The sequence below is a fragment of the Nothobranchius furzeri genome, chromosome 1 (assembly GCF_043380555.1).
Source record: "Nothobranchius furzeri strain GRZ-AD chromosome 1, NfurGRZ-RIMD1, whole genome shotgun sequence".
Taxonomy (NCBI): domain Eukaryota; kingdom Metazoa; phylum Chordata; class Actinopteri; order Cyprinodontiformes; family Nothobranchiidae; genus Nothobranchius; species Nothobranchius furzeri.
In genome coordinates this window covers 87,942,538-87,968,710 of record NC_091741.1, presented here as the reverse complement: position 1 = coordinate 87,968,710, position 26,173 = coordinate 87,942,538, and the positions used below count along the sequence as shown (strand labels likewise).

The window sequence follows — 26,173 nt, the reverse complement described above, 5'->3', positions numbered from 1 at the left end:
AAAAAAAACTCCTGTCGTTTTAACCTTTACTCCGTCTGCAGTGGTAGCGGGTGCAGTCTGTGAACATGTCACATTTTCATTGTATACGCTGAACATAGTGAAACAGATGACCATCAGGAATTTCTTTATCATGGCAGACATCTCCATGCTCCATTCTACGCATGTTTATTTTGCGCACGCTGTTTCCCATGTAGTGAGAAGAACGTGAATCTTTTTTTCAGTGTGCTTCAGTGGAGTTGTGGAGTGGGACAGACAAGGTCTGTGGATCCACATTTCTGCTGAAGATAACAAAGTTTTGTTTTCCTGCAAAACAACAAAAAAAGTTCTTTGTGTTCACCGTGTTAACAATGGACTAAATCCCAGTCTTTCACTCCTGGTTTGGTTTATCAGCACTCCTCTCTAACACACACACACACACACACACACACACACACACACACACACACACACACACACACACACACACACACACACACACACACGCACACGCACACGCACACGCACACGCACACACACACACACACACACACACTGATACCATCTAACAACACACATGGTCACAGAGCAGATAGCGTCCAGTACCTGCTCCAACACAGCTGCTGCTACACTGAGCAGGGAGGAAACCATGGCTGCAGTTATTAGAAAAACAGTGAGAACAAATGCAAAGAAAAGCAAGGTGGAAAAATACAGGAAGTCCTGGTACAAGTGCAGACTGGGGTGGGTGGGTGTGGGGAGGCTGACGAGGAAGGAGACATAGCATATGAATGCATAAAATATATGACAACATGGAGAGAACAATGGTGCGTCTGCTCCTTTTTAGCAATCATTTTGAAGGTTTTAGAGTCGCAAAGTGCTAAAAAATAGACCCTGGATGGGACACATCCTCTCTGTATCGAGACATATGACTCACTCTGTCCTTTTCTCTTTCTCTGTCTCCATAATCTTGCTGCTATATTTAGTTCTGGCTTCGTGCCCTTCGACAGGGAGGTTGGTAGCAGCACTTAGCTCCCCTCATCTTTCTCTCCTGTTTCCTCTTTCTTATCCTGCCCATCCTTTCCACCCCTTTCTTCCCTTAGTTTGTGCAGATTTGTGAAACGTTAGCATCGTCCTAATCTGTAACTGAAATCTGAGTATCGGAGACAGAAATCTTCTTCATCTGTATTATTAGGATATGGACATAACCAGCACTGAATGCAGACCAGTCCTGCTGCAGGTAGGAAGAGTGTGTGCACAAAATACACAGATAAAATGTTGTTCAAGTGGCTCTTGCACACTTGCAACAACTAACTGAAACTGCTGCATGTTCTGATGAACAGTGTTACAACAGTAGCGCAAAAAATAGCTTCATGAGCATTTAAATACATGTATAATGTCTCACACACACACACACACACACACACACACACACACACACACACACACACACACACACACACACACACACACACAGTGAGACAGCACACCGTTGTCCCTCTGACTCAGCAGCAAAGGCGAGAGGAGGCGCAGCAACAATATTATGTCTCACAACATCACGTCACATCACATACGCACTTTTTCACCGTGCCCAACTCCCATGGTGGCGGTGTAATGAAAAGACCCTGTTTATCTTTCATTACCGTCAGAGGACAGATTAAAAACAAGAGAAACAAAGACGGGAGCGGGTCGGAGCAGAGGGCAGGAAGAAAACCACAGGGTTATATGAAAAATAAGACATTTCCTTTAATAATATCTGTAACATCATGATTGTATTCTGGTATAGATCTGAATATATTCGAGGATGCAGAGTACACTTTTATGAGGACATTGAATCCATTTTCTTAAGCTAATAGAACATAAACCTGCATTATTTTCTACAAAGACGTCATAAAAGGGCACAAATGGTGTAGCAGCAAAAAAAGAGTGTAGTATTTTTCTTCCACATAGGCTACAGTAGTAGTTGCAGAGATTCATGGCGATGAATGGCTAAAATGAAATTACAAACACACTTCTAAAGTACATCATACACAGTATGGATAGGGCAGATTATTAGATGCTATATAGTTCAATAAGGGGAGAGATATTTAGACACTGGGGCTACCTTTACAGGACAATGCAGACTTTGCAGATACAAAGCACACCGATGTTTGATGCTCACACAACATCTGAACAAGGCATTAACCTTTAATCTTCAGGGGTTGGGATGCTGAGGAGACAGGACAGAGAACAGCAACATCTCAGCGGAATGAGGGGACAATGAGGTCAAAAGGAACAGAAGGTGAAGAAAACATATCTTGAAGTTGTCTGAGGGGAAACATGTCGCTCTGTCCTCGATAGACATCTGGTTTTCAGTGGACTCATCTACAAAATGCGCTCTGCAGTCTCAAACACAATTTGTACACAGCAAAAAGTATTTTCTAAAAAGGTAAAAACAAAAAACATCTACATTTTTAGACAGTTTATCTTATTTTTTGTCTAAAAAGAAAATAAATGATCCTATAGAAAAAATAGCATTAGCTACTTAAATAAGGTAAATAATATTAAATATGATCCATATCTTCTTGTTCTGAGTTTAAAGATCTGCCAACAGGGTACGAAAAAGCTGCTTGGTTAGAAATCTTACAACTAGCAAAGTAATCAGAATTTAGGTTTATTAAGATTTCTAGCCAAACAGCTTTTGAATACCTCAATGGCAGATTTTTTACAATTCAAAACAAGAAAATATGGATCATATTTAAGATTATTTACCAAATTCTAAGTAATGCTTTGTTTTCTAGAGAATAAATGCATTTTTAGATTAAAATAAGATAAAATGTCTAAAAATCAGGCTTTTTAAAAACTTTCTTAGAAATCTGTTTTTGCAGTGATGCTCAAGGGGTCTTGAGTTTCCCAAAATACTTGTTTGCTTTTTTTTTTTAATAAAAGTTTTTTATTCCCTATTCATAATAAAAACAAAGTAATATTCAGTTGATTCAAATGATGAACACTCAAACAGGAATGCCTGGAAATAAGCAAATACAACCAGGAATAGTTGTGAAAAATTGGGAATTACAGGTTTCCCCTAGATGAGATAATTGATGCCATAATTCATGTACATCCTGGATCTATGTGGTTTCGCTCTCAGCTGGGTGGCTCAGTCTAAGTGAGAAGAAAGGAAACAGGACTAAACGGGTCCGGCTCTACCCAACAGTAACATAATCTGCCCACAGAGGACCTTTAACCTCTCCACCTTGGAGGTCTGTGCAACAGGACCATCTGTTATTAAAACTCAACTTGCGGAGAAAAAAAAGAGGTTGCTTAGGCTGGCATGTTCAATGGAAGAGAAGATGAAAAAAAAATTTCTTTTGCACCAAACGGAGTAGACTCATTAGGAGGTTGTTATTTACGCCCATGGAGCAAATCTCACTGATGAGGACGGTTCCAAGTGTTTCCCTTCTATGGAGCCAAGGGGTCAATCACTTTGGCTTTGTGTTCCTGAAGGTGTCGCTGACAATAATCTAGGAATTTTTCAAGTGGAATTAGTAAATAGTATTTTAATGGTGCCAAGGGGTTAAAGCATTTTGAAAATTCAGTTTGAAAACCATCTAACGAGGTCTTTCCAAAAGCAACGTTGATCTTTTACCAAACAAAAGACGATTCATCGTGTCACAGAACACAAAGGTATATTTCCCCCAAATTATTCCTATAAAGCCAAAGCCAAAGTTGGTCAATATCAATTTGGGAATCTGCTTCCCTTTCCTCCATCGTCTCACAGTGTCTGGTCTGTGTTTGGAGGACCAGTTCAGCTCTCCTGCCATAAAAAGTCCTTGACGTTCCGTCTCCTAACCACCGACGGTGCCAGTATCGTTATAGTCTGATCTAACACAGAGAAACTAACAATAATGCTCTAATACTTTGTCATTAATATGTTATATATATATATATATATATATATATAAATAGAGGTAGTGATTGAAGCATTGATTGGCAGCAATAAACACTGAACAATAAGCATCAGAGAAAATAAAATCCAATCTCAGGAGAGCATAAATACTAAGCTTATCTCAGCAGCCACTGAACAAAGTTCTGTTGCTTCAGGGCTGACATAAATAATTCACACTGGAGGCAGCGTGATATTGGTTGGTATGAACCCCGTGTGGGGGAGAGAGCGTTTCCGAGCTATTGTTTCTCATTTTCCAATCCCAACCCTAATATGTCACGGAGAAAAGGTTCTCAGTCAAATTTGGCAGAGCAGGCAGGCTCTGAACAGGTGTAAACAACTGGGTTTAAACTCTCTGACCTGCCTCTTCAGCTCCTCACACCGACTGACAAGCTGCCCAGGAAGCAAACCTCTCTGAGGCAGTTACATTTCAAGTCCACGCTCCTCAAACGGCAGCCAAGCCGTCACAAAGCAGGGGAAAAAAGAACCTTGTCAGATTTCCTCAGACTATTAACAGGCTGTGCTCCAAATGAATATTTCTCGCTCCATCCGGGCTCAAACATGCAACAACAGCTAGGTTTTCCTTTCGCTGCGTCCAAACATGGCTGTTTGCTTGGTTTCTGTGCGCTGCACACAACACCTCCCCACTGATTGTTTGAGTTGCACCTTGTAGTGTTTAGAGTCTCCCGTTTGTGGCCGGCGTGAGCCCTCACTGTTTGAATTCAATACATTTGGGTATCGGTAGGGCGGGCCACCCAGCGTGACTCGTTACGTGGAAGGATGAAAAATGAACACAAACATAAAAAGGACACATTCTGCAATACATACTCTGCTATATCTCTCCAGTCAGCTCCACAGATTTATAATAAAGTATAAAAGTGACATGTTATAAAATACTCTATGCAGACTTTGCTTTAAGTTGCAAATAAAGAACTGGCTTATATTGTACAAACAAAAGCATATGGCTACCTGCATTCATTTCACATTGCATGTGTGTGTGTGTGTGTGCTTCAGCAGGGTGAGTGTTTCTGCATTTATAGTGCCGTCTGTGTTCCTGGTATTATAAGTGTGAATGTTTGTGTGTGTGAAGCGGTGGAGAGCCGCCAGGCCTCATTATTGTCATTCTCCTCACTGCCCAAAAGAGAGGCAAAGAGAGGAAAAGCGAGGCGAAGCGGCTTCTTTCAATCGAGGAGCTGAGGAGAGACGGACACAAAAGGCTCAAATTAAACAAATGCCGGAAAGCGGCTTGGAGCGCCAGCCCGTAGTCATACGCTTTGAATGAGAGTGAACGGGTGTGGGGATAACCCATCTGCGTCTTTCAGCGGGGAGACCACACAGATACCATCCACCCCAGCTCAAACATAGGTCCACAGACACCAGGGTGCCAGCTCATGTGCTCGTCCAAAATCCCTCTGGTGTATTCCAGGGTATGAATGTCCACCACTAACACTTGGCTGCTGCTTCTCAAATCCTCCGGCCTCGACTTAAACATGGTATTTGTCTCAGTTTGCAGTTTCCTTGAGAGACATGGTCAGAGATTCCACCAAATCCAGTTCCTCTTGGTCCCCTCTGCTGTTTAGTGGCAGTTATAGCGATATGCCTTGCAGTCCAGTCTCCACAACAACACAGCAGAGTATGCTCACCTGCAGAAGTCGTTCACAAGTTGGTGTTTTTCTGGCACCTTCTTACTCCACTCGTGTGACACGCGTGTACATGAAAGCTTTGCCACAGAAGCAAGGGGGGAAATATGCTCGCACACATGCAGAACTACAGCACATTTAGGGTGTTGATGATGCACTAGTGCAGGATCTAGTGTGTGCTTGTACTGATACATTCTTCAGTTTGAGATGCTGGGTGTTCAGGAGCACCTACGCTGTCCACGGCATTGATGCTGAGAGTGGAAGATGGTCTGAGACGGGATCGGTGGTGTTGGAGGAAAGCGGTGGGACACTTCAAGTCCTCGTCGCTTCACATCTACAACGACAAATAATGAATAGAGCTTGGTGGCACAAAAACAGTTCATTCTTAATTTTAGCACACCTGTGTAGAAAATCAAGCACATCCGTGTTTTAAGAAACACTTGTTCAAGTAAACTTAGTGTTTCTTCACCAAATACACTGAGTTTGGGAGTTATTTGGGGTCATGTTCAACTTCCTATTTTGGTGATTAAAAGATGGAAGGACTTCGCAATTCACCAGAAACATGTTTAAGTCTAAAATCCAAAGTTTAAAGGTGTGAAACACTCATTTAATCAATACACTGGTGCACCATTTCCAGTAACCAGAAGTGAGCCACATCCCAGCTGAGCTTCAGACGGCAGGTTTTGAAGTTTTATTTCCTGATATCGGGACATCTTGCCTCTGATTGGCTAACAGCAACAAGACCTAACCCTTCATGTTCATCCTACATTAAAAACTCAGAGTGACTGATTATGATCAGAAATAAGAAAAATGGTTTTTCAGTGTTCCACACATTTAATGCTCGAAGAAGGGGTCAAACTCATGCTGGCAGTCAGTAGAGCAACGAGAGCAAATGAGCAAAAACTGGACATAGTTTGGGAAAGATTTCCGATTAAATGAAAAAATTATTACAAAACAAACGGTGGAAATAAGAATTGGTCTATGAAAAGTACAAAATTGACTGGGACAATGTAGTGTGAAAAACTGGTGGATACCAAAGAATTTAAAGAGCAAATCACCCCCGACCAGAGTCTTACTCCACTCCTACTTCCTGGTTGAAGAATGAAACAAATGCTGTTGCCTGGCACACGGAGAGGGCGGAGTTGCTTACAAATGCACACACACGCAGGCTCATCAACATTGTGACATCATAATGTACTAGCCAACATCATAGTGTATCTCTTAGCCAATAGCGATGGCAGATTTAAATTCAAGTGCAGTGCAGAGTTTTTACTTGAAGATGGCACAACACTGTTGGTTTTAGGCAGAATATTTAAATTTGAACTAAGATGCACTAACGTGCCAGCTTATTGACTACATGTGTCTACAGCACAATTAGACACTCATTTATATAGTTTATCAGCAGAAAATAGCTGATTTGGGGGTGACTTGCTCTTTAATGAACTGCTCTCCAGGATTCTGTATCTAACAGATGTTAAATAACTCATTAAATGTTTCAATATAGGGTTCTTTAATTAAAAGAAGAGTTGTGAAATTATCAAAAGCTCAGAATGCTTTACTAAGTGCATTTTTCTACAAGTAAAAGTTTAGGCAACAACCCAACCGCTTCAAACGCTCTGATTTAATGTCTTTTGTCCTTGTATTTGTATTAATCTCTGTATTTCTGTGTTTTTCTAATAAAAGTGCAATTTCATTTGTTGCCTTTGTGTGAACTGACTTGCAGCGGCGAGGGTTGAGACTCCGGCCTTTCCGGCTGCAGCTCCCAGCTCTGAGGGTGCACCTGCACTGACACAGCGTCACATCCAGGACCCAGTTCCTTCCTTTGCAGGGGTGGCAAGGAGGAGTTGTTGAGGGTGGGAGCGGGGGAGGAAGGGTGGTGGGAGGCAGTGGGGATGACGGTGAGGGAGGGAGGGTGGTGGGAGGGGTCAGTGGAGGGGAAGAGGGAGAAGTCAGAGGAGCATAGGTTCTGGATGGAAAAGAACCAAAAACAAGTATTTAGTTTCAGAATTGATTTACTCACTGGATAACATGACTAAACCAGCTCAGTGGCTTAGTGGTATGAGCCCTGAGACTGGGAGATTGTGGGTTCTAATCCACGATCAGGTCGCACCAAAGACTGGCCTGATGGTGGATCTGAATGATGACAAACTGATGGATTCTTTCAGTTTTACTTTATCACAAGAGGCGCAAGACTGTCATGGACAGTTGATTTCATTCATGCAGAGCTTTGGTATCCATAAATGCAACAATCAGTTAAATAACAGTTGAGATATTTCTGTCTGGACAAACGTGATGCACCTCCTGAGCGGCTATAAATAAAATGTAGGGCTTGTTTGAACACGAACACTGCCTGTCTGAGACAAACCCCAACAAAGCCGTGTGTGGGAGATGTGTGACGAATGTGGGATAATGTTCCTTTAGCTGCTGACTAACTAGCTCCCCTCTCTGTCCGTCTGTCTCTCCGTCTGTTACCATGGCTATATGTTCGCCTTGCTGCCTTTGAGACCTTCAGTTCCACCTCTAGACGCCCTCTGAGGTCTGAGTCTGAGAAAGTGGCCAGCATCAGTCGGTCCATTAACCGGAGCTAGTTCTGCCTCTGTCTTCCTGGGAGGCTGACAGTGTTAATGAAGTTACTTAATGAGGCAGAGAGGGGCCATCTTTGTTCCCGTCTCAGTGACCACGCCTGTCGCTGGCATGGAAAGAGGAGGTGGCGTTTGGGAGCAAATTACACAGATTTCACCCCTGCCAGAGTTTGAATGAAGCCTTTTTGGGGTGATGGATGGGTACGGAGGGACATCACACCCAAACGGAGCCAACCTCTGGCCCCTGGGGGCCGGAAATGACTGACAGTAAAGTGAAGGGGAAGCAGATGAAGAACACTGGAGAGGAAAAGAGCGCTAACCCTTTTATCCTTCTCGGCTCAGGACGTGAGGGTGCAAGTGACCATGTTTTCACACAAATGTAGTGAGAATCATATCATCACATGACAGGAAGTCAGACGGCTGATGATAGCAAGTACTATTCAACAGGCTCAACACTGAGGTGATAACCGTGACTAAGGAGTTTAAGAGTGGATTATGGTGTGTGTGTGTGTGTGTGTGTGCGTGCGTGTGTGTGTGTGTGTGTGTGTGTGTGTGTGTGTGTGTGTGTGTGTGTGTGTGTGTGTGTGTGTGTGTGTGTGTGTGTGTGTGTGTGTGTGTGACCTTGACTGTTGCTGTGGCTGTAATACAAATTGTCCTTCAGTTAAACTGCAGATCAGATAACCCAGTTTTCCTAATCACAACGGTCTCACTGAGCCTGAGAGGATCTGCTAAAACTCTGACATATGTGTTGAGAATGTAACATTTAACTTACGGGGGTCTGACTGTTACAGTTTTCCTCTGTCTGTGCTTCCTGCCCTGCTTTTTCTTCTCCTTTCTCGCTGGCTTTAGGTAGGGCCTGAGAACAGACAAGATGTTGACACATGTGGTCAGAAGTTCACATCCAATGTCTTGCATCAGATTTGACATCTGTCGCAAAAAAGAGCATTCAGACCTAAATCCCAGCAACCAGCGGGTGCTGAATGCATCCCAGAATTCATTTAAATCTAAAGGCAGCACATCATTCTGATGGTTTTCTATTGTTTATTTATTCTTTTATGTCACAAATATGGATTTAAAGGATTCCTTTCCAGTCATTTTGCTTTAGTTAAGCAACTTGACCATGCATTTAGATGTTTGGCTGATTTTGTTGAACAAAAAGAGAGTTGAGAACTGGTGTCAGGAGATTTTAACATAAGAATCAAAATGAATAAGAATAGATTTCAATAGATGAGTAAAAATCACAGCTGGCAGATTTCCCAGTGAGTTTTGTGTGTTAGAGTTAAGAAGAAAAGGGGCCATCAGAAAATATCCTTAAAGTATCCTTACTTTATATTATAACTTTATCTGATTTTAACCTAAATGTTAATGAAAATTTACATACTTTAATACAAATAGATGATGAATCAGAACTAAAATGTGAAAAGTCTGATAAATAATGACTCTGCTGAAGCTGGCAGAAACCAAATGGAGACTCAAGCCAAGGTATGGCTGTATGAGCCAGTGAAAAAAGGGGAGAGTTGTTTTGGTGCTTCATTCCAACTAACAGTGGGACGTAATGAGAGAATAATACATTAAAGAGTGAATTAAATAGTCTCACGTGGGATTAAAAAGAAAACCGAACCACAAAACTTTATAATAAATTAAGTGAAAAACTGTTTTACATGTGGTTCAAATCTGGGTTTTCACAACAAGCGCTGTGTGATTTATTTTACCTCCACCCTCCTGGTTTCTTGCAAAAAAGATTGCTGATGGAGAAATTATACTTTATAAAGAACACCTGAATATTTATCGCAGAACGTTAGGATAGCTGAGATTAAACCTATCTTTTGAGAAGGACAAGGTTGTGTCAAAAATATAGAAAAGCCTCCATTCAATGAGAAATCTTTAATTTTTTAATAAAAAATTGTTTGAAGGTACATTTTCTTGGATGAATAATATATGATTAACCCAGATTAATTCTTTACAATACCTCTGATTAATTGGATTAATTTTTGAGTCCCACCCCTAAAAAACTAACCACATTATATTTTGTGAACCGTTTTTGTTAAAGAAGTGGATCACTCGTTTAATCAATACATTTGCAGTGGTCTTATAGTAGCATTGAATGCCTTGTAAGTCGTTCTCAACGGGAAAGAAATGTACACCATTTCTTGGACCTAAAAGTTGCCCACATCACAGCTGAGCTTCAGCTGAGGTTTTGGAGACTTTTATCTTGATAACTGGACATCTCACAACAGACTGGATAACAGCAACACTACTCTACCACTGACTTGCCACTAGGATGGCTTAGCTCCACAAATAACTCAAGCCTGGAGGAGCTCCTGCTATGTGTTGGTGTTGCTAATGATAATGGTTAGCTTAAACTAGCCAAGATGTCTGCTGCTGATTCCCAGACGCTAAAATAACAACACGTTCCAGTCCTGAGTCAAGATTGTTGAGTCCATGAATTCTGTAAATTCACAGTGTGATGTAGATCTGTCAGGCTTTTCTAATCCTATAGTTTCACCATCTATTTTCTATCAGAAGCTAATGCAGGAGATAGGTATAGGAGTCTGTTTTAATGTTCAGCCTGAATGAAAAACTCAGAGTGACTGATCATAATGAGAATTAACATTTTCAGTCAACCACACCTTTAACACTGCCATCTTAACCATTTCTTGTCCACACCACAAAACAAAACAAATCAAAACAACATTTATTGTGGTTTCTGCAAATGTCATATTATAGACTTTTATCCTGTCATAAAAAGTATATTGCATAGTTTATTTATATAAAGTTTTATGTATTTTTGCAGCAGAAATTATCATCAGAGTTCCCTAGCTGTATTCCAATTTCGCATGTAGCTATTTAGTTGAAACTTTTTTTCCCCTGTGTCCTGTCCGGCTGTAAAGCAATCAGGATTCATGTCTGAGTGCTGAAGACAAGCCATACAGTTTTACTCTCACAGGTGGAGCATTATAGCTTCAGCTATAATGCCTCGCCTGATACCAATACTTTATCAGAAATATTTTCAGTTGTTTTTAAGTCCAACAAACACGGAGACAAAATGGAGAATAAAAGGGGGAGGATGAGGTGGGGTAAGAATTAAAGGATGTAGAAGAATCCGCTTTTACTGTAGACCTGCAGAAAAAGAGAAAAAAAGGGGAGGGAGCTCAAAAATACACCAGAACCAAAATATCACTGCGCCAACCACATAAGGATATAAAACAGTAACAATTTTTGCTGAAAAGAACACGGTAGAGTGTTTAGTGCCAACCACAGTCTTAGGTTGTATGTTAAAAATGCACAAGTCCATACTTGTGAGAGCACCATGTGAGCACCTGTGTGCGTACGTGTTTGTGTATGTAAGGCTTCAGGAGTGTCCAATAGTGAGTGTGAAGGGCCACAGACCTGGCCCCAAGGACGTGTGGAAGATGAAGGAGTTCCAAGCTCCAGAGATCCAGGGGTCTTCCCAGAAGTACGGAGACCCCAGGGAGTTTGCCATCAGAGAAGCCCCAATCCCCCTCCCGAGAGGCACAGAGGATTACCTCGGGTGAGCCAACCAGCAGCGGCGCCAGAGGCCCAGGAGATAATAACAGCAAGCCCCCAGGCCCGCCCACAGCTGCCCACTCCACGGCAGGACTAGCTCAGAACTCAGCGGCCAAGGACCCAAGGGCGTCCAACCCTGGCGGAGACCCGACAGAGCCCAGGGACTCAGAACCCCATCAGACAGCCACCGGGACCAAGCCAGCAGATGTCAAACCTCCAGCCCCAGACATGCAGTTAAACTGAGGCACCACACACTAGCAGGAGATGTGGCAGGGGGAGGGGTAGGTGAAGATGTTGTAGCACCACAAGATGTCGCAGGAGAAGGGATGAGTTCAAGACCCCACCTGACACAAACCCAGTCACACACTCCCACCCTCATGCTCACACATTCACATTCAACCTAAAGAGACACAAGAATGTATGACATACACCCACTTGTGCTCTCCATAAGCAACCTACTCACTCTGGTTCCAGTACTGCTGCACAGGGGGCACAACCATTCCCGGGCACCAGAGCTGGTCCTGTTCTTTCTGGGGTACTGATGAGCAAGGATCCCCGCCCAACGCAGAGCAAAGCGACCCACCAGTCCAGCACCCCAGCCAGAAAGCCAGCTCCCACTCCTAGCCTCCAGCCCCGGGTAGCTAACCGAGAAACTTTGTAATATTTCTGCTGGAACAACCATGTACTTCCGGATCAACAGCATAGATTCATTTAATATTAAAATAGTGTTGGGACTGAAAACTTTTTAATAACTAGCCCCACTGTGATTAGCTTGTAAGATACTTTTTCAATCAGAACTATTTTGTATTTCTCCAAACCGAGATAGCTGATTTTATCTGAATGAACAAATGAATGAAGAGACGCTATTAATCCCACGGTGGATAAACTGTAGATACATGTTACATATTATAACTGTTCACAGCCTATCCACAAAATCCCACTTCTAAAGATCGGAACATTCTATCATTTGTACTAAACTTTATTCAGTTTGTCAACAGTGTTAACCAGTTGCGTCCTGACATTAATAACAGCTGCAGCTGCTGTTGTTGCATTTGGAGCTTATTTACTATCATGGGTGCGTGACTGTGCTCCGTCCGTCTGTGGCAGCGGAGATAAAATCATCACTATGGTGACAACAGGATGCGGGCCGTCCCGGGGGGGGGGGGGGGGGGGGGCTGGCAGAGAGTCACACAGATGCTAAGCTCCCTGAGACACACACACACACACACACACACACACACACACACACGCACACACACACACATTATATAAATTAACCCTACAAGTTGTAAAATAATTGAAAGACAATATCAGATAACCAACATAAAGTAATTGTTAAATCAAAAATGTCTACATAAACGCACATGCATACATTGGAGTCCAGTATTTATGTTCACATCCAAACAGGAAGCAGGGGCACATAAACATTAAAGATGCAATTATGTGATTATCTATGTAACAAACAAGTCCAACAGAAATGCTCCTTTCACAGCAATTGCTCTTGAAAACCTAACGGGCTATTTTGCCTTGGAGATTATACATTTTACTTTAATTTTAGCAAAACCAGAATTAAGTAACAAACTTATTCTGGAGTTGTGTCCTTTGAACAGAGATCAGTAGCTCCAAACCCCCACTGGCCTTGAGATCAGCAAACCCTACAGAGACACTGAATAAGTCAAGAATCCTGGTGATCCAGCACTGTCAGGCCAAGAATTCAAAACCACAACATCTCTGGACTGGTTTCATTTTAGTGGCATCATGTTTACAGACGTTCTATCTGGTGTATTAAAGGCACAGTGTAATGCTCAACAGTAATATTCTCTGATGAGATGTTAAGGGTCTAACAGAGGTCAGTGTGTACAAACATGTCCACAGATGACGTGGTTTCACTGATTTACAGGCGATAACAGGCCTGACTATACAGGAACTGAGGAGGAGGAAGATGCACATGAGCAAATATGGATGCAAAACGTCTTTATAAAACCCAGATTGTAGTTATTTAAAGGAGCATGGGGCAGGATTTGTTAAAAAATAAGCATGCATGTTCATTTTTTTGAAAGCTAATGAGTGATGAAGCATTATAAACCAAAAAGAATGAGGCCACACATGTATTGTTCTGTTTTCTTTAAAGAGACAGTGTGTAGTTTTTACCATCAGTCTCTGGAAATATCCATCAAAACATTGATGACGTCACACTAGATGATTGGCTGAATTTATGACTTTCAGAATTTATGTTACCACATTCAAAATCATTTGGGCAGTAAGAAACATAAATTTAATAACAAAACTGCTAAACTCTTTCCAAAACCTATGTGAAAGAACAGAATCAAAAAGAGTTGCAATATATTTTGGCCAACCGGTATTGTCTGCGCCTGCCGATGACCTTGTAGAAGAGGTCATCGGCAGGCGAAGGACCCCAAGCAGATCCAGAAAGTACAGTGCCAGAAAATTAGCATCAGCACTGCATTCTCTCAATGGAACTTAAGTAAGGACTTAGGAGTTAAGGCAAGGTTGCATGGCATGCTTTCTGCTCCACGGGTAACAACATTTATCGTAATTTTTTTTAAACTAGCATGGTGGAAAACTACCCTGAAATGTATACTGCCCCTAGTGGCGAGAACTACACACTGCTACTTTAACAGGCTGTGTGCTGCTAAATGCGCTGCAGTTTGGTCCCAAATTTCCCACATTGTCCTATGGATGTGACGTCAATTGACACTGTTTGCACATTCTTGATCGCTTCAGAACAGGAAGAAAATGTGCTCCACACTCCAGACTGGTAGGTGGTGGTAATGCACCTTAAAGGCCCCGTGTGTGAAATCCATTGAAATCATGATTAAAAAATGTGACTCTTCAGCGCCATGCAGTTCAGAGAAAGTATTGCAGCTACGGTGGCCCACTCATGAGTTTGAGTGTACAATCAATTTCCAATCTCTCTAGCCTGACCCACACGAAGCTTATAACTACTGTTTCAAAAAAGCATTTTTAATTATGACTGTTTTATCAACCTACCAGTCCTGAAGGAAGTAAGTAAGCTAGTTCTGTTAGACTTTGAAGCTGTCACGATTCACACACAGGGGGGTGGGGGGGTCAGGTGTTGTGAGAAATTGTGTTCCCCTGAAATATTCTAACCCCCCCCCCCCCATGTCGGAAGGTCGCACTTCAGGCTATCTTCACAATATTTGTGATACACTTTTACGGGGAAGTTATGTAATGTAATGTGATAATGCCATGTTTGTGATGTTTTTATACCAATATGTCCTAAAAACAATAAAAAAGTTACAGTAAAAACATTCTTGTTCACTCTTTTGCAGCAAGCTTATTTATCATTTTTGAAAGTTATGTAAAAGGATGTAATCTCACTCAGTTTAACCATCTTTTATTTGAGGTTGTTTAGTCCTCATAATGCACAATAAGTTCTGTGAATTTGGAAATATTTGCTCTTGACTGCCTAAGGGAAAGAAAATATTTGTGGGGAGCATAATTTTCCACAACACCTGTTTCACTTGGATCTGGGAGCAGCATTGTAAACAAGCTGACTGCCTCTACCAGCTAATGGATAGGGAGCAATCACTGCTGCTTGTTAGCCACGGCTGGTTAAGGAGGGTTGGAGATCAAGTAAACAATGTTGACTTAGCCACCAGCTAATCGTGGCTCACGGCTGGCGTGGTGGAGATCTTGTCAGCCACTAATCGGGGGCTGGCGTCCAGCTAATAGCAGGTGGGGATCTGAACATATGCAGCTTCCTAGTGTTGGACATGATGACTACTTGACAAATTTGACGTGTCTTTTGATTTCATTGTTTATTATTCAAACTAACAAGATACAGCAACGGTGTTGCTAGTCTCTTCTTCTTCTCAGAAGTGTAACCAAGTCACTGCTTTGCAAGTCACAAGTAAGTCACACGTCTTTCCAGTCAAGTCTCGAGTCAAGTCCAAGTCAAAGACAACCAAGTCCAAGTCAAGTCCAAGTCCTTAACTTTGAATTTTCAAGTCATAATCAAGTCATCTGTCCAACTTCAATTTAATGACAATGATAATAAATAAATTCCAGAAATAAAGCTTTTTAAAGCTTCATTTATTTGCTCAAACAAGCAGAAAGTGCAACTGAAACTGATCATAAACAAAGTGCTGCTGCATTTAGCAGTAAATCAAACCCAGAACCAAGACTGATTTATGATTTTTGTCCATGTTGTGCCACTTTTGTGCTAAAATATGTAATATGCTCAAGTCATCATCAAGTCAACAGATGCAAGTTGATTCAAGTCGCAAGTCATTGGCGTTCAAGTCCGAGTCAAGTCATTAGTCTTCATAGATTTTGTCAAGTCAAGTCAGAAGTCATTAAAATAATGATTCAAGTCTGACTCGAGTCCAAGTCATGTGACTCGAGTCCACATCTCTGCTTCTTCTTAGTTGAATTAGCAGACTCCATGCTTCCAGGGCACACGGCTGCCTTCTGCTGGTTCTTCCAGGTTACAGTCATAGTCCAAATGCTAAAAGCAGGGGCTCTTATGTCCCTAAATAGCTACTTTATTTCAAGATGGTGGCTGACCATGGAGCGTTGACCACAGTTTATGTATTTAAAAATGTAAAATTTCAAGCTGAGAGGAATGTTTAGAATTGATGTTGGTGAGAAATATTAATGAAAAAGAACAAGTCTGTGAACTGGAAACACAGGATTTGATGTAAACAGGTTAAAACATTACACACTGGGGCTTTAAGCTACTTGAGGCTATCTCATTAAAGGGAACATCAGTATAAAGGTCCTGAACATGAAGAAGGGAGCCTATAAAGTTATAAATTAGATAAATGACAAAGTGAAAAAACAGATCTCTGTCAGACAAAACCAAAGCAGAAAGACTCAAATCCAGACACACAAATAGGAGGAAATGTGAAGTTACCTTGTAGGTGTTGGCTGGAGTAGCTCTTTTAATCTGCATGAAGATAAAAAGAGTTCAAGGGTGCAACGAGGTGAATGAACAGCAGGTAGGCAAAGATTCACTCACTCCACACACACACACACACACACACACACACACACACACACCCACACCCACACATGCACGCACACACACACACACACACACACACACACACACACAGAGTGTGTGTTTATGCTACCTGCACTCGCACTGGCTGTGCTCTATGAAGGACAGCTCAATGAGCTCGTGTTTCATGAAGGACGTTCTCATCAGCTACACATAGAATAGAAGAAAAAAGATTTTCTATTTGTCATCTACATGAACACATAAAGATGTATTGTGTGTGTTGGCTGTGTGTACCTCCATAGTGAGTGTGTGTGTGAGCAATGGCACACACTCCAAGGCCTCATCTGCACAGCAGCCTCCACATCGCTTCACTGACACACAGGACGGTACGAAGAGGTGGTGGGTCTCTCCTGGAAGCTCCCTCCACACCTCTATCAGAGTGTCCCGAGGCTCGCAGGCACTGCGCGAGTACACCTCCAACCAACGTCGAACTGCATGTGAAAAACCATGATGTGTGTTAGACATACATGTGAGGTGAAAGTCTTTGTAAATGAAGGTGTCGCATACCTTCTCTACCTTCTCTGGATTTGGGGGAGTCTGCAGGCAGCCAGTGAGCAAGCTGAAAAAAAAAAGTAAATTTGTGTCGAAAGGTTTGTTTCAATGAGTTTTCAGGTCAGCCTGACCTGTCAGAAGCTCTGACAAAGCTCTACCTAAAAAGAGATTAGTGTTTCTGTTACAAAGTAGGTACTTGCTACTGGAGAAGTAGAATTTTCATGCAAGACATTTTTTTTAGGAAATTAAGACTTATCTACCCATGGGAGTCCCAGATTTCCACTAAATATTCCTCTCAGCAAAAATTCAATTTCAATTTCAATTTCAATTTATTTTAGTTTGGTCATTTAAAAGGAAAAAGAAAGAATACAATAAAACAGGATCTCAATTATAGTAACCAAAAAGGTGTAGGCTGAAGCCTAGCTTTTTATGCCTACCCTATTTACTCAATCACATTACTTATCAAGAAAAAATGACAAAGAAAGATAAAAGTCATAGATTAATAAAATGAAAATAAGATAAAAGTAATAAAAATGCTAATCATGATTGAAATATAGTGAACAACAACAAACATAATTCAGCAAGAGGAAAAATACACAGAACTAATGACAGAACTATACAAAACTACCAGTAATCTTAATAAATCGATGTATGACATAGATCAAAACAGTCAAAAAAGTCAAAAATGAATGAAAGACCTATATTCCTGGAAAGACTGAATGTTACCTGCTGTTTTTAGATGCTAACGATAAGTTCGTAAATTATGTCGGGAAAGGACAGAGTTGTATTAATTTTAGCCAAATACCAGTGATAGCTTTATGCCTTATCTCACAAAATATCACAACACATTGGACAATCCGAGTGTGGAAATGATTGTAAACTATTAGCACATAAAGCACTTTAATTAGTTAAAGCAAAGATCTCTGGATGTGGCGACGACTCTCAGCTACCATGTTACATTTAACTCAATATTTGACTTTTTATCTCAGTTACAAACAGCATTGTGTTTGCTAATGCTTCTCTGCTTTCCAGCTGCAGGTGATTGTGGGTAATTTGCCACCAGGGAATGATAAACCATGTTAGCTTCAGTGTTTGTTTTGCTCCTGTATCAAATGCAGCTGTAATTATTCACTAAGCAGCATTCATTATCCCAGGTAAGCAACTGAATGGCTGCAGGCTTGTTTTATTACCTACAGGTTCTGGTTTGACACTGTTGCAAAACACGACCGAAGCAGATCAAAGAATCTCCTGTTAATGACCACCTGAATATTTGATACCTGGGTTTAGAGCGTGACAGGGTCAATGGAGCCTGTTGGCTGATAAGAATAACAAAAACGAAACCTCTGAACCCCGATGCTTAGGCGCACTTGTTAAGAGGCTAAGAGCAGGTGTTGCAGCTAAATTAAACATCAAGGGACATTTCTGGCAGCACATTATACAACAGCCCTCCTGCACAGATGAGTTCTGCAGGTCCATTTGAAGTGAAATGCACACATGATCAGGTTTCTCCTTGGTGATGGCGCTGCTGAATGTATGAACCAGTTGCACTTGCTGCTTTTTGCCCTGAAGCCTGAATTTATGATATTTGAGCTACATTACAGCCAAGGTGATGAGTCTCTGGATAAACTGTCTAAACAAGGCAAATATAACCTCTAAGTGATATAAATATTTTGATATAATTGATGCTTGGCATATTTAAAGCACATGTGCTACTTGGTACCTTTAAAATGAGTCGTTTCAGGGCTCTGTCACTTTAAGGCCAGGAAATGCTTTGGGTTTGTTTTTTGGTTTGTGTGCATCCCCTGAAATAACAAGATGCGTATGCACGCTACAATATACGAGTAACCAGTAAGTGGAGTTGGCAAAACGAGCGAGAGACACTCGTTGTGGTCACCCAGTCTCAGGTCTTTCATACAATCTACGATTCCGCTGTCCTTTTTTCTGCAGTGAGCTCAAAACTCTTCCATTGATGCCATGTCGGTTTAGGTTGTACCCTAAAAAGCCCGGGACTCTATTTGGTCTGAGTTCACTACTGTGCCCTCTAGTGGAATACACCAGTACTATGTGCATGGTAGCAGCATGTGTGTAAAGAAGGACGCTGCCTTCTTCCTGCGTCAATGCAACATTAAAAAGCAAGTATATCCCAGGCCTAAGAAAACAAGCTGGAGCAGGCCACGCCCACCCATCCCACACTCAGGCTGCTATGGGCTGAGAAGCTCTTGTATCTCAAATTCAGAAAACTGAATTTGTCATCGAGGTGCAATTTAATGCACAAGTTAGCAGCAGCACAGCAATAACAGAATACAAGTTATAAATATTACTAGACATAAATGATTAAAAAAAATGTTAAAATGTCCACTCGGAAATATAAACAACTTTTTGAGTAAAATACCTAAAATGCAAATGCAGATTTCAAAAATGAATATTTATATTTACAGTACAGTAGATTGAATTATAAAAAGCCATAAAAACGATCTTGGAGGGGCTCAAAGTAGAGTTGCTGCTCCTCTATTCTACCTTTCTGGTTTGTGATGTCACAGTCAGGGGCTTTTTGAAACAGCCTGTTTTAAACGCATAATTCTTAAAACCAAACACGGACAGGGAACTGATGCAAGGATTGGTTTCATGTTTGGAGTGTGTTTAGAGGCATGGCAGCACTAAAAGATTTAAAAGGTGAGTTTTGTCTAATAAATAAATAACACGTCACAAATTATAAGATAAAACTTTTTAAATATTATCATACATAAACGTTATTCTTAAGAGGGATCATGAATATCAAGCTTTGGAGTGATCTGTCCACATTTATACTTTAATATGAATAATATTCTTTAATAAATACATTCTGTCACATGTCAGCATGAGTTTTTTAGGTACAGATAAGCTTGTTGTTCATTTAGGGCTGCATGATTTTAGGAAAACTTGTAATTATTTTTGAAAATCTGTTGCAATAAACCTTTATTTTCTCTGCTTTCTCTGTTCTGTCGTTTTAATGCCCTGTAAATTTAAACATTTTGGACTGGGTCATGTGAGCCGCATGTGATCATCCAGGGCAGTGAGAGTCCATCAGGCAGTTTAGATAAATTACTGACAGGCAGAGAATTAGTGCTGTGGTATGAAAATAACCTGATTTATTGCAGACCTCGGAGATGATGGTGTTGTGCAAATTAATATTATGAGAATAATAACTTTAGTTTGAAATCTTTTTCTTTTCTACTTTAACAACACTAGCTTGAAGGGGGTTTATTTGAGATGCATCACCTCAACCTAACAGCAGTTCACCAAATTCCAATATGTTGTGGTCGTAACTCACCACAGGATTTCTCTGAACTGAAAAGTGAACCAAGCACCTACAAGTGCTGAGTTCTGCTGAAAAAAGAAAAGCCTTCACAGCAAATATACCTGGATGACCCTTGCAATGCCTAAAATCATGTTACTGAGCATCAATGGCTCCTATATGCTTAGCACAAGTCGCCCGCTCCACTCTGATGTGCCCTCATACCACAATAGAGGACGGCGTTTAAAATCTGTACTGATAACAGCCTCCACTTTAGCATCATGATTCCCAAAAAGAATGTCATATTTAGATCATGTCTCAAACCACAGGACAGCTTAAAACATCACACCAGACTCTAGATGAGCAGGAGCTTGTTGTTTCTGAATCTTTTGAAGATTTTCTTCACTTGCAGTAAAAAAAAACTGTTATTATTTTTTTATAAATATCTAAGCCTGTAGGGTAATTTAAGACATTTCTTCCTAAAACCAATGTATTTTAGCCATTCAGTGTGATTTGTTTTTGTCGTTATGCAAAGAGACCTTTTGTAATATGTTACTATGATGATTTCTGTTTATCTCCAACCTTAAGGCTCTTAAAAAGTGAACAATCTCCCCACATGGTGTTTGATTTAGTGGTGAACTTTTATAACATGATGTAACTGATCTGTTGCTAATTAACAGCATTAGTTGTTCCTTCAGGTCCGCCTCTCTTGCTGTTGAACTTCATCTTTACCCACTGATCTTAAAAACAACATGAATGGTGGATAGATTCCCACAGACTGATTTAAACTTAAAACACAGCATTTTAAAGAAATAAAATTGAATCCTTTGAAGCAATGTTGGTACTCTGATTCACAAAAATAACCCAAAGACCTTCTCATTCTGTCAAACATGCATTCAGAGAAAAATGACTTTATAGCTCTGTGTTTAGGTTTCTGCATGCATGAAGACCAAGGCCACTTGTAGGGGAGAATAGACTTTGTCCAGTTGTCCCTCTTTCTAGTGCTCCACCCCCGTACACACACATGCACCCACACACACACGCACATACACAAAGACATGCAAAGGTCTGGCCCATATATTGACTCAACAACAATGCTGAAGCTGAGGCCCTTTTGTGACAGAAATTAGTGTGTCCTCTCTGAACTATCAGTCTCTGAGTCAAGTCTAAGATTAACTCTGTTTGGCAGCCATATCTGACTGACACACACACACACACACACACACACACACACACACACACACACACACACACACACACACACACACACACCTCTAAAGTGCCAGCCTAGGGCCATCTGCACTGGCAGCGCTATCTGTCAGCAGTCTAACCCATCTAACTCCCAGCCAGCCACTCCCTGAGCACACTGTACAGATGGGCTGTGTGTGTGTTGAAAAGACCTCCACACCAGCTCTCCCACCAACTCTCATCACCACAGGAGAAGAAGGATGACCCCTTTATTTCTAATAAGCTGTCAGAGCAGCAGATAGCATGCCATGAAAGCAGAGCGTTGGGTGTGATGGTGAAGAGGCTTTCTGGTGTGTGTGTGTGTGTGTGTGTGTGTGTGTGTGTGTGTGTTGTCTAGGATGATGAATGGCTAAAAGATACAGCAGCACTGAGTCTGGGCTGTTTCAGAGCACTGCCTGTTCCTGATATGATCCTCCAGACATAAATAAAGGAAAGCAGAATATGCAGGTTTTCTTTGTGAGTAAACGCAGCAATGAGCAGATAAATCACACCAAGCACCAATAAGCATTTCTTATGAATGATTAACCTCAGTGTGAACTTCAAAACTCCCCAATAACACACTATTGTATAAAAATGACATGACAGACATTTATTTAAGTTACATGAGCATTATTTGCTCTAGTTAATCAAGAAACAAAATATTCAGTTAGTTCTTCTAGTGGAATGTGACTTTGTGTGTTTAAATGACCTTTGAAACTTTGCAGTTTGTTATTGGACAATAATTCAGCTAAGTGATGAGGAAAACCATAATCCAGTATGACGTTTATCTCTGACTCAGAGCTGCACTTCCTATTAATTTCTCTATGAAATAAAATCAATGTTTCAGATAAAAAATGTCAATGAGTGTTAATGGCAGCCAGATACAGGAACTTGGCTGCTCACAGTGTTCCCCAGCGGTATCTCTTCATTTCCTTAGCAGCACAAAAATGAAGCACATGTTCAAAAATGTCCATCTACCTTTTTAATAACACCAAGGAAAATGTCTAACCTTAAAATCTGACGTTGGAAGCAACATTTTAACAAAAGCTGCCAAGTAGCTGAAGGAGGGTTTTTTCTCCACAACCTGGCAACTCATTAACTGTCGCACATCAGCGTTTAGTGGGCGGAAATGCTCAGAATGACCTATAAATCCTTTATTGGGACCGTCAGGTAAAATAATAATAATAATAATAAATTAAAATATAAGAGAAAATTCACAAAGCTGTGATATTAAGAGTCCAAAATGTCTGGAAGTTGCCAAATAACCACATAATATCCTTGTAGATGCAGCTTTTGTGTGACCAGAGGTGACAGGTGTGATTGACCTAAAGGTTAACTCCCACAAATGTAACAAAAAAGAAACAAAAAAAAAAAAACATCATGAATGCAAATATAGTCCAAATGCGTGTGGAAGGAGGCGCACTGATGGCAGTGTGACCGCTCCAGACGCACTCCTCTCGTGTCAAATACATACCTTGGCATGGAAGGTCGGGATTCTGGTGAGCAGCAGGAACTGAAACATTCCTAGAATAACTTGAAGCATAATCCCCATCGTGCAAGAGTCCAGAGGCGCACGCAAAAACAATAAAAAGTGTTTTTTAAAGGCTATCCTTAGAAGAGGTTCCTTCCCCTGTCCGACTAGAGACGCAGTAAAGCCGCTTTCATTCTCCAGTCTCCCTTCCCTGAAAGCGCTCCCAGGGGGGCATCATCAGTGTTGGAATATTAACTTTGCTTTCTTGCATTTGAGCCTTATTTAGAGTACAAACATGCCCAGGACCAGTCTGAAACACTGCGCACAGCAAGTTTACCACAGAAAACACTGGGGATGTGTCTTTGTGGACTGATTTTTAGGAATAACCTTGGCACCAGAGCAACAAACCCAGGCCCGTTCTCTTGGAAATGAACTTTGAATTAAAAAGCGTTGCTCTTTTAAAAAAGATTGAAATTCAGAAAAGTCTTTTGGTCCTGATCCGCTGATGGTAATGGGGTTCCGGGCGGCGTGGCGTGACGGAAGGATTATCCAGATTCCCGCTGAAACGTGGTGCTGTCGTAAAATCGTGCGTGTCTAATAAAAACGCGTCAGATCATCCAGCTACAGGACGTCTATCCGGTAAAGATCCGCAGGTTTAGCGCGTTGTACGGAGGGGCAGTGCCGCATATTCCTCTTCCCGGCTCGGTCACGCTTTCACCACACTGTCGCTCCACACGAAAATGTGACGTTGCCTCCAGGCGCATCTCCCCGCTTTTTCCCACCTCCTTATAAATAAACCTTGAATCCTCCTCTGACATGCAGCTGCAGCAGAGCCAGCACAGCAGCAGGTTAAGTCCACACACACACTCTCTTACACTTTGTCGCACACACACACACACACACACACGCACACACACAGGGGAAGAGTTATTAAGGTGGGTCTTCTCCTTTCTTTTGCCTTTGAGACGCATGTGGTGTAACCATTGCGCTGCCAACTTTTTCCCGAACGGGACAGACGCACTGGATACAGGTGCAGCGTGTCTATTGGTCCATGGGGGGTGGGGGGGTGGGGGGGGGGGGGGGGGGGATCAGGATCAGGGGGGGCCCAGGGGCCTCATGCCAGAGGGCAGCGAGGCTGAGCGCTCCTCTGAGGTCAGGTCTCTGGAGGGTTCTTCAAAAACTGTCAGGATTCAGTGCCCCAGAGGGGCTGACCAGCACATGTTGAGTTTGGGTTGTTTTGGTGAATAATAAAGTCACAGATTTAAAATAAATTATATTTTCTGATTGATAATTTAAAATAAAATTAAATTTAAAAAATATCTGCAAATATTTACAATTATCCCAAAATACCTTGCTGGGATTATTTCTGCTGAATTTATCTTATTAATAAAGGTAAAAAATAAATTTTACATGCCATTTTCTTTTTATGGCACCGTTTTAAACTTGTAGAACTGCATCAAAATTTCTACATTTTGTTTTTTCAAAAAGGATGCTTGTCTTAAACTAGCAAATGGTCTTTGTCCGCGCATCTAATTCAACCAGCAAAAAGTCCAAATTAGTTCAAAATCAAGCCCAAAATGAAATGATCGAAGCAAACAAATAAAGTGAGGAAGGAGAGGCAATCAGATCAAATGAGGCATATTTGTTCTTGTAATACTTCTAAAAATTCTGTATAAAACTGACAATCAAAAAGTACCATTAAAGTACAGAGAGAGATGATTTATTTATTAAATAAATTATTTAATATTTATGACTGGATTAAAGAAGATGAATAAATGGTTTGTGTAAACATGACTTTGATTCATTAAAAGGGATCAGTGGGGTGGCCAAATGGAGGTTTAAAGTGCATGGTGTAAGAATGAAGTAACAATGACATCCTGTGTTCAAATTTGGTTACTGCACCCAATGTTTAAAAGCACACAGGTGACCTTCTCACTTCCGTGGGTGTCATGGCTGTCGCAAGCTGAAGATCAGCATCAGAAGGGTTCATGATGAGCAAAGACGAGTCATGCAGTGAATTGATAAGCAGATAAATAAATGTCAGATTGCTTGTTATTGAAAAAGTTGATTGAGATATTTTTAGAGGCAACCATTTGTTGCTAATTCACCATTAGCCTAGTTAGCTCAACATTAGCTTCTAGCCTTCTGCAATAACAGAGGCAAACAAGAATGGTTTCTTATGAGTACAAGAAATAACTTCTGGGTTGCTTCTGTTACTGGTTTAGCATCTTTACAAAACACTGTTGTGTTTTACCGGCCAGTGTTTAATTACAAATGCCAGCACTGCAGCATTTGCCAGCACAGGCTCAACAACTTAGCAGGCTCACAGATTTAAAACAATGACTACGTTCCTCTTTGGCCATTTTGAAGAGAGAAAAACCTTCAGTTTGAATGAGTTGTTGCAGGTTTTGACTTCAGTCAGATTCTAAGATGAACAGTTTCAGACTTAACTAACAAATAATCTAATTAAAGAGCAAGTCACCCCCTACCTGAGTCTTACTTCACTCCCACTTCCTGTTTGAAAAACGCAACAAATGATGTTGCCTGGCAGACCAAGAGGGTGGAGCCGCTAACAAATACACACACACACACACACACACACACACACACACACACAAGCTCACAATGTACCATCTAACGTCATAAAGTACCTCTTAGCCAATAGCAATGGCAGATTTAAATTAAAATGCAATGCAGAGTTTTTACCTGAAGACGGCACAACCTTGACAGTTTTCGGCAAAATATCTAAATTCTAACTAAGATGCACTAAAGGGCCAAATTACTGATTACATGCATCTACGGCACAATCAGACACTCATTTATATAGTTTATCAGCAAAAAAAGTTTATTTAGGGGTGACTTGCTCTTTAAGTAATCTTATGTGTTGGTTAGGAGTGTGATCAAGCCTGAAGTTCTGTTTTCTACTGAAAGAAAATAAAATTGTATCTTAAAATAGAAAGTGTGAGTCTTGGGTCTATTGACTCATTAAACTAAACAGAAAAGTCAATTAAAATTGC

General features: G+C 41.1%; 1 protein-coding gene across 1 annotated transcript; it reads right to left on the bottom strand.

Annotated features, from left to right (window-relative positions):
- Window positions 1–1,694: 1,694 nt before the first annotated feature.
- vegfba (vascular endothelial growth factor Ba) lies at window positions 1,695–24,119 on the bottom strand. The gene is made up of 8 exons (XM_015947344.3): window positions 23,160–24,119; window positions 17,200–17,251; window positions 16,927–17,123; window positions 16,766–16,839; window positions 16,546–16,578; window positions 8,890–8,973; window positions 7,253–7,501; window positions 1,695–5,869 (listed from the first exon to the last, which is right to left on the bottom strand). Exons 1-8 carry the CDS (start codon window positions 23,235–23,237, stop codon window positions 5,848–5,850), a joined length of 789 nt encoding a protein of 262 aa, XP_015802830.1. The 5' UTR covers window positions 23,238–24,119; the 3' UTR covers window positions 1,695–5,847.
- Window positions 24,120–26,173: the final 2,054 nt, after the last annotated feature.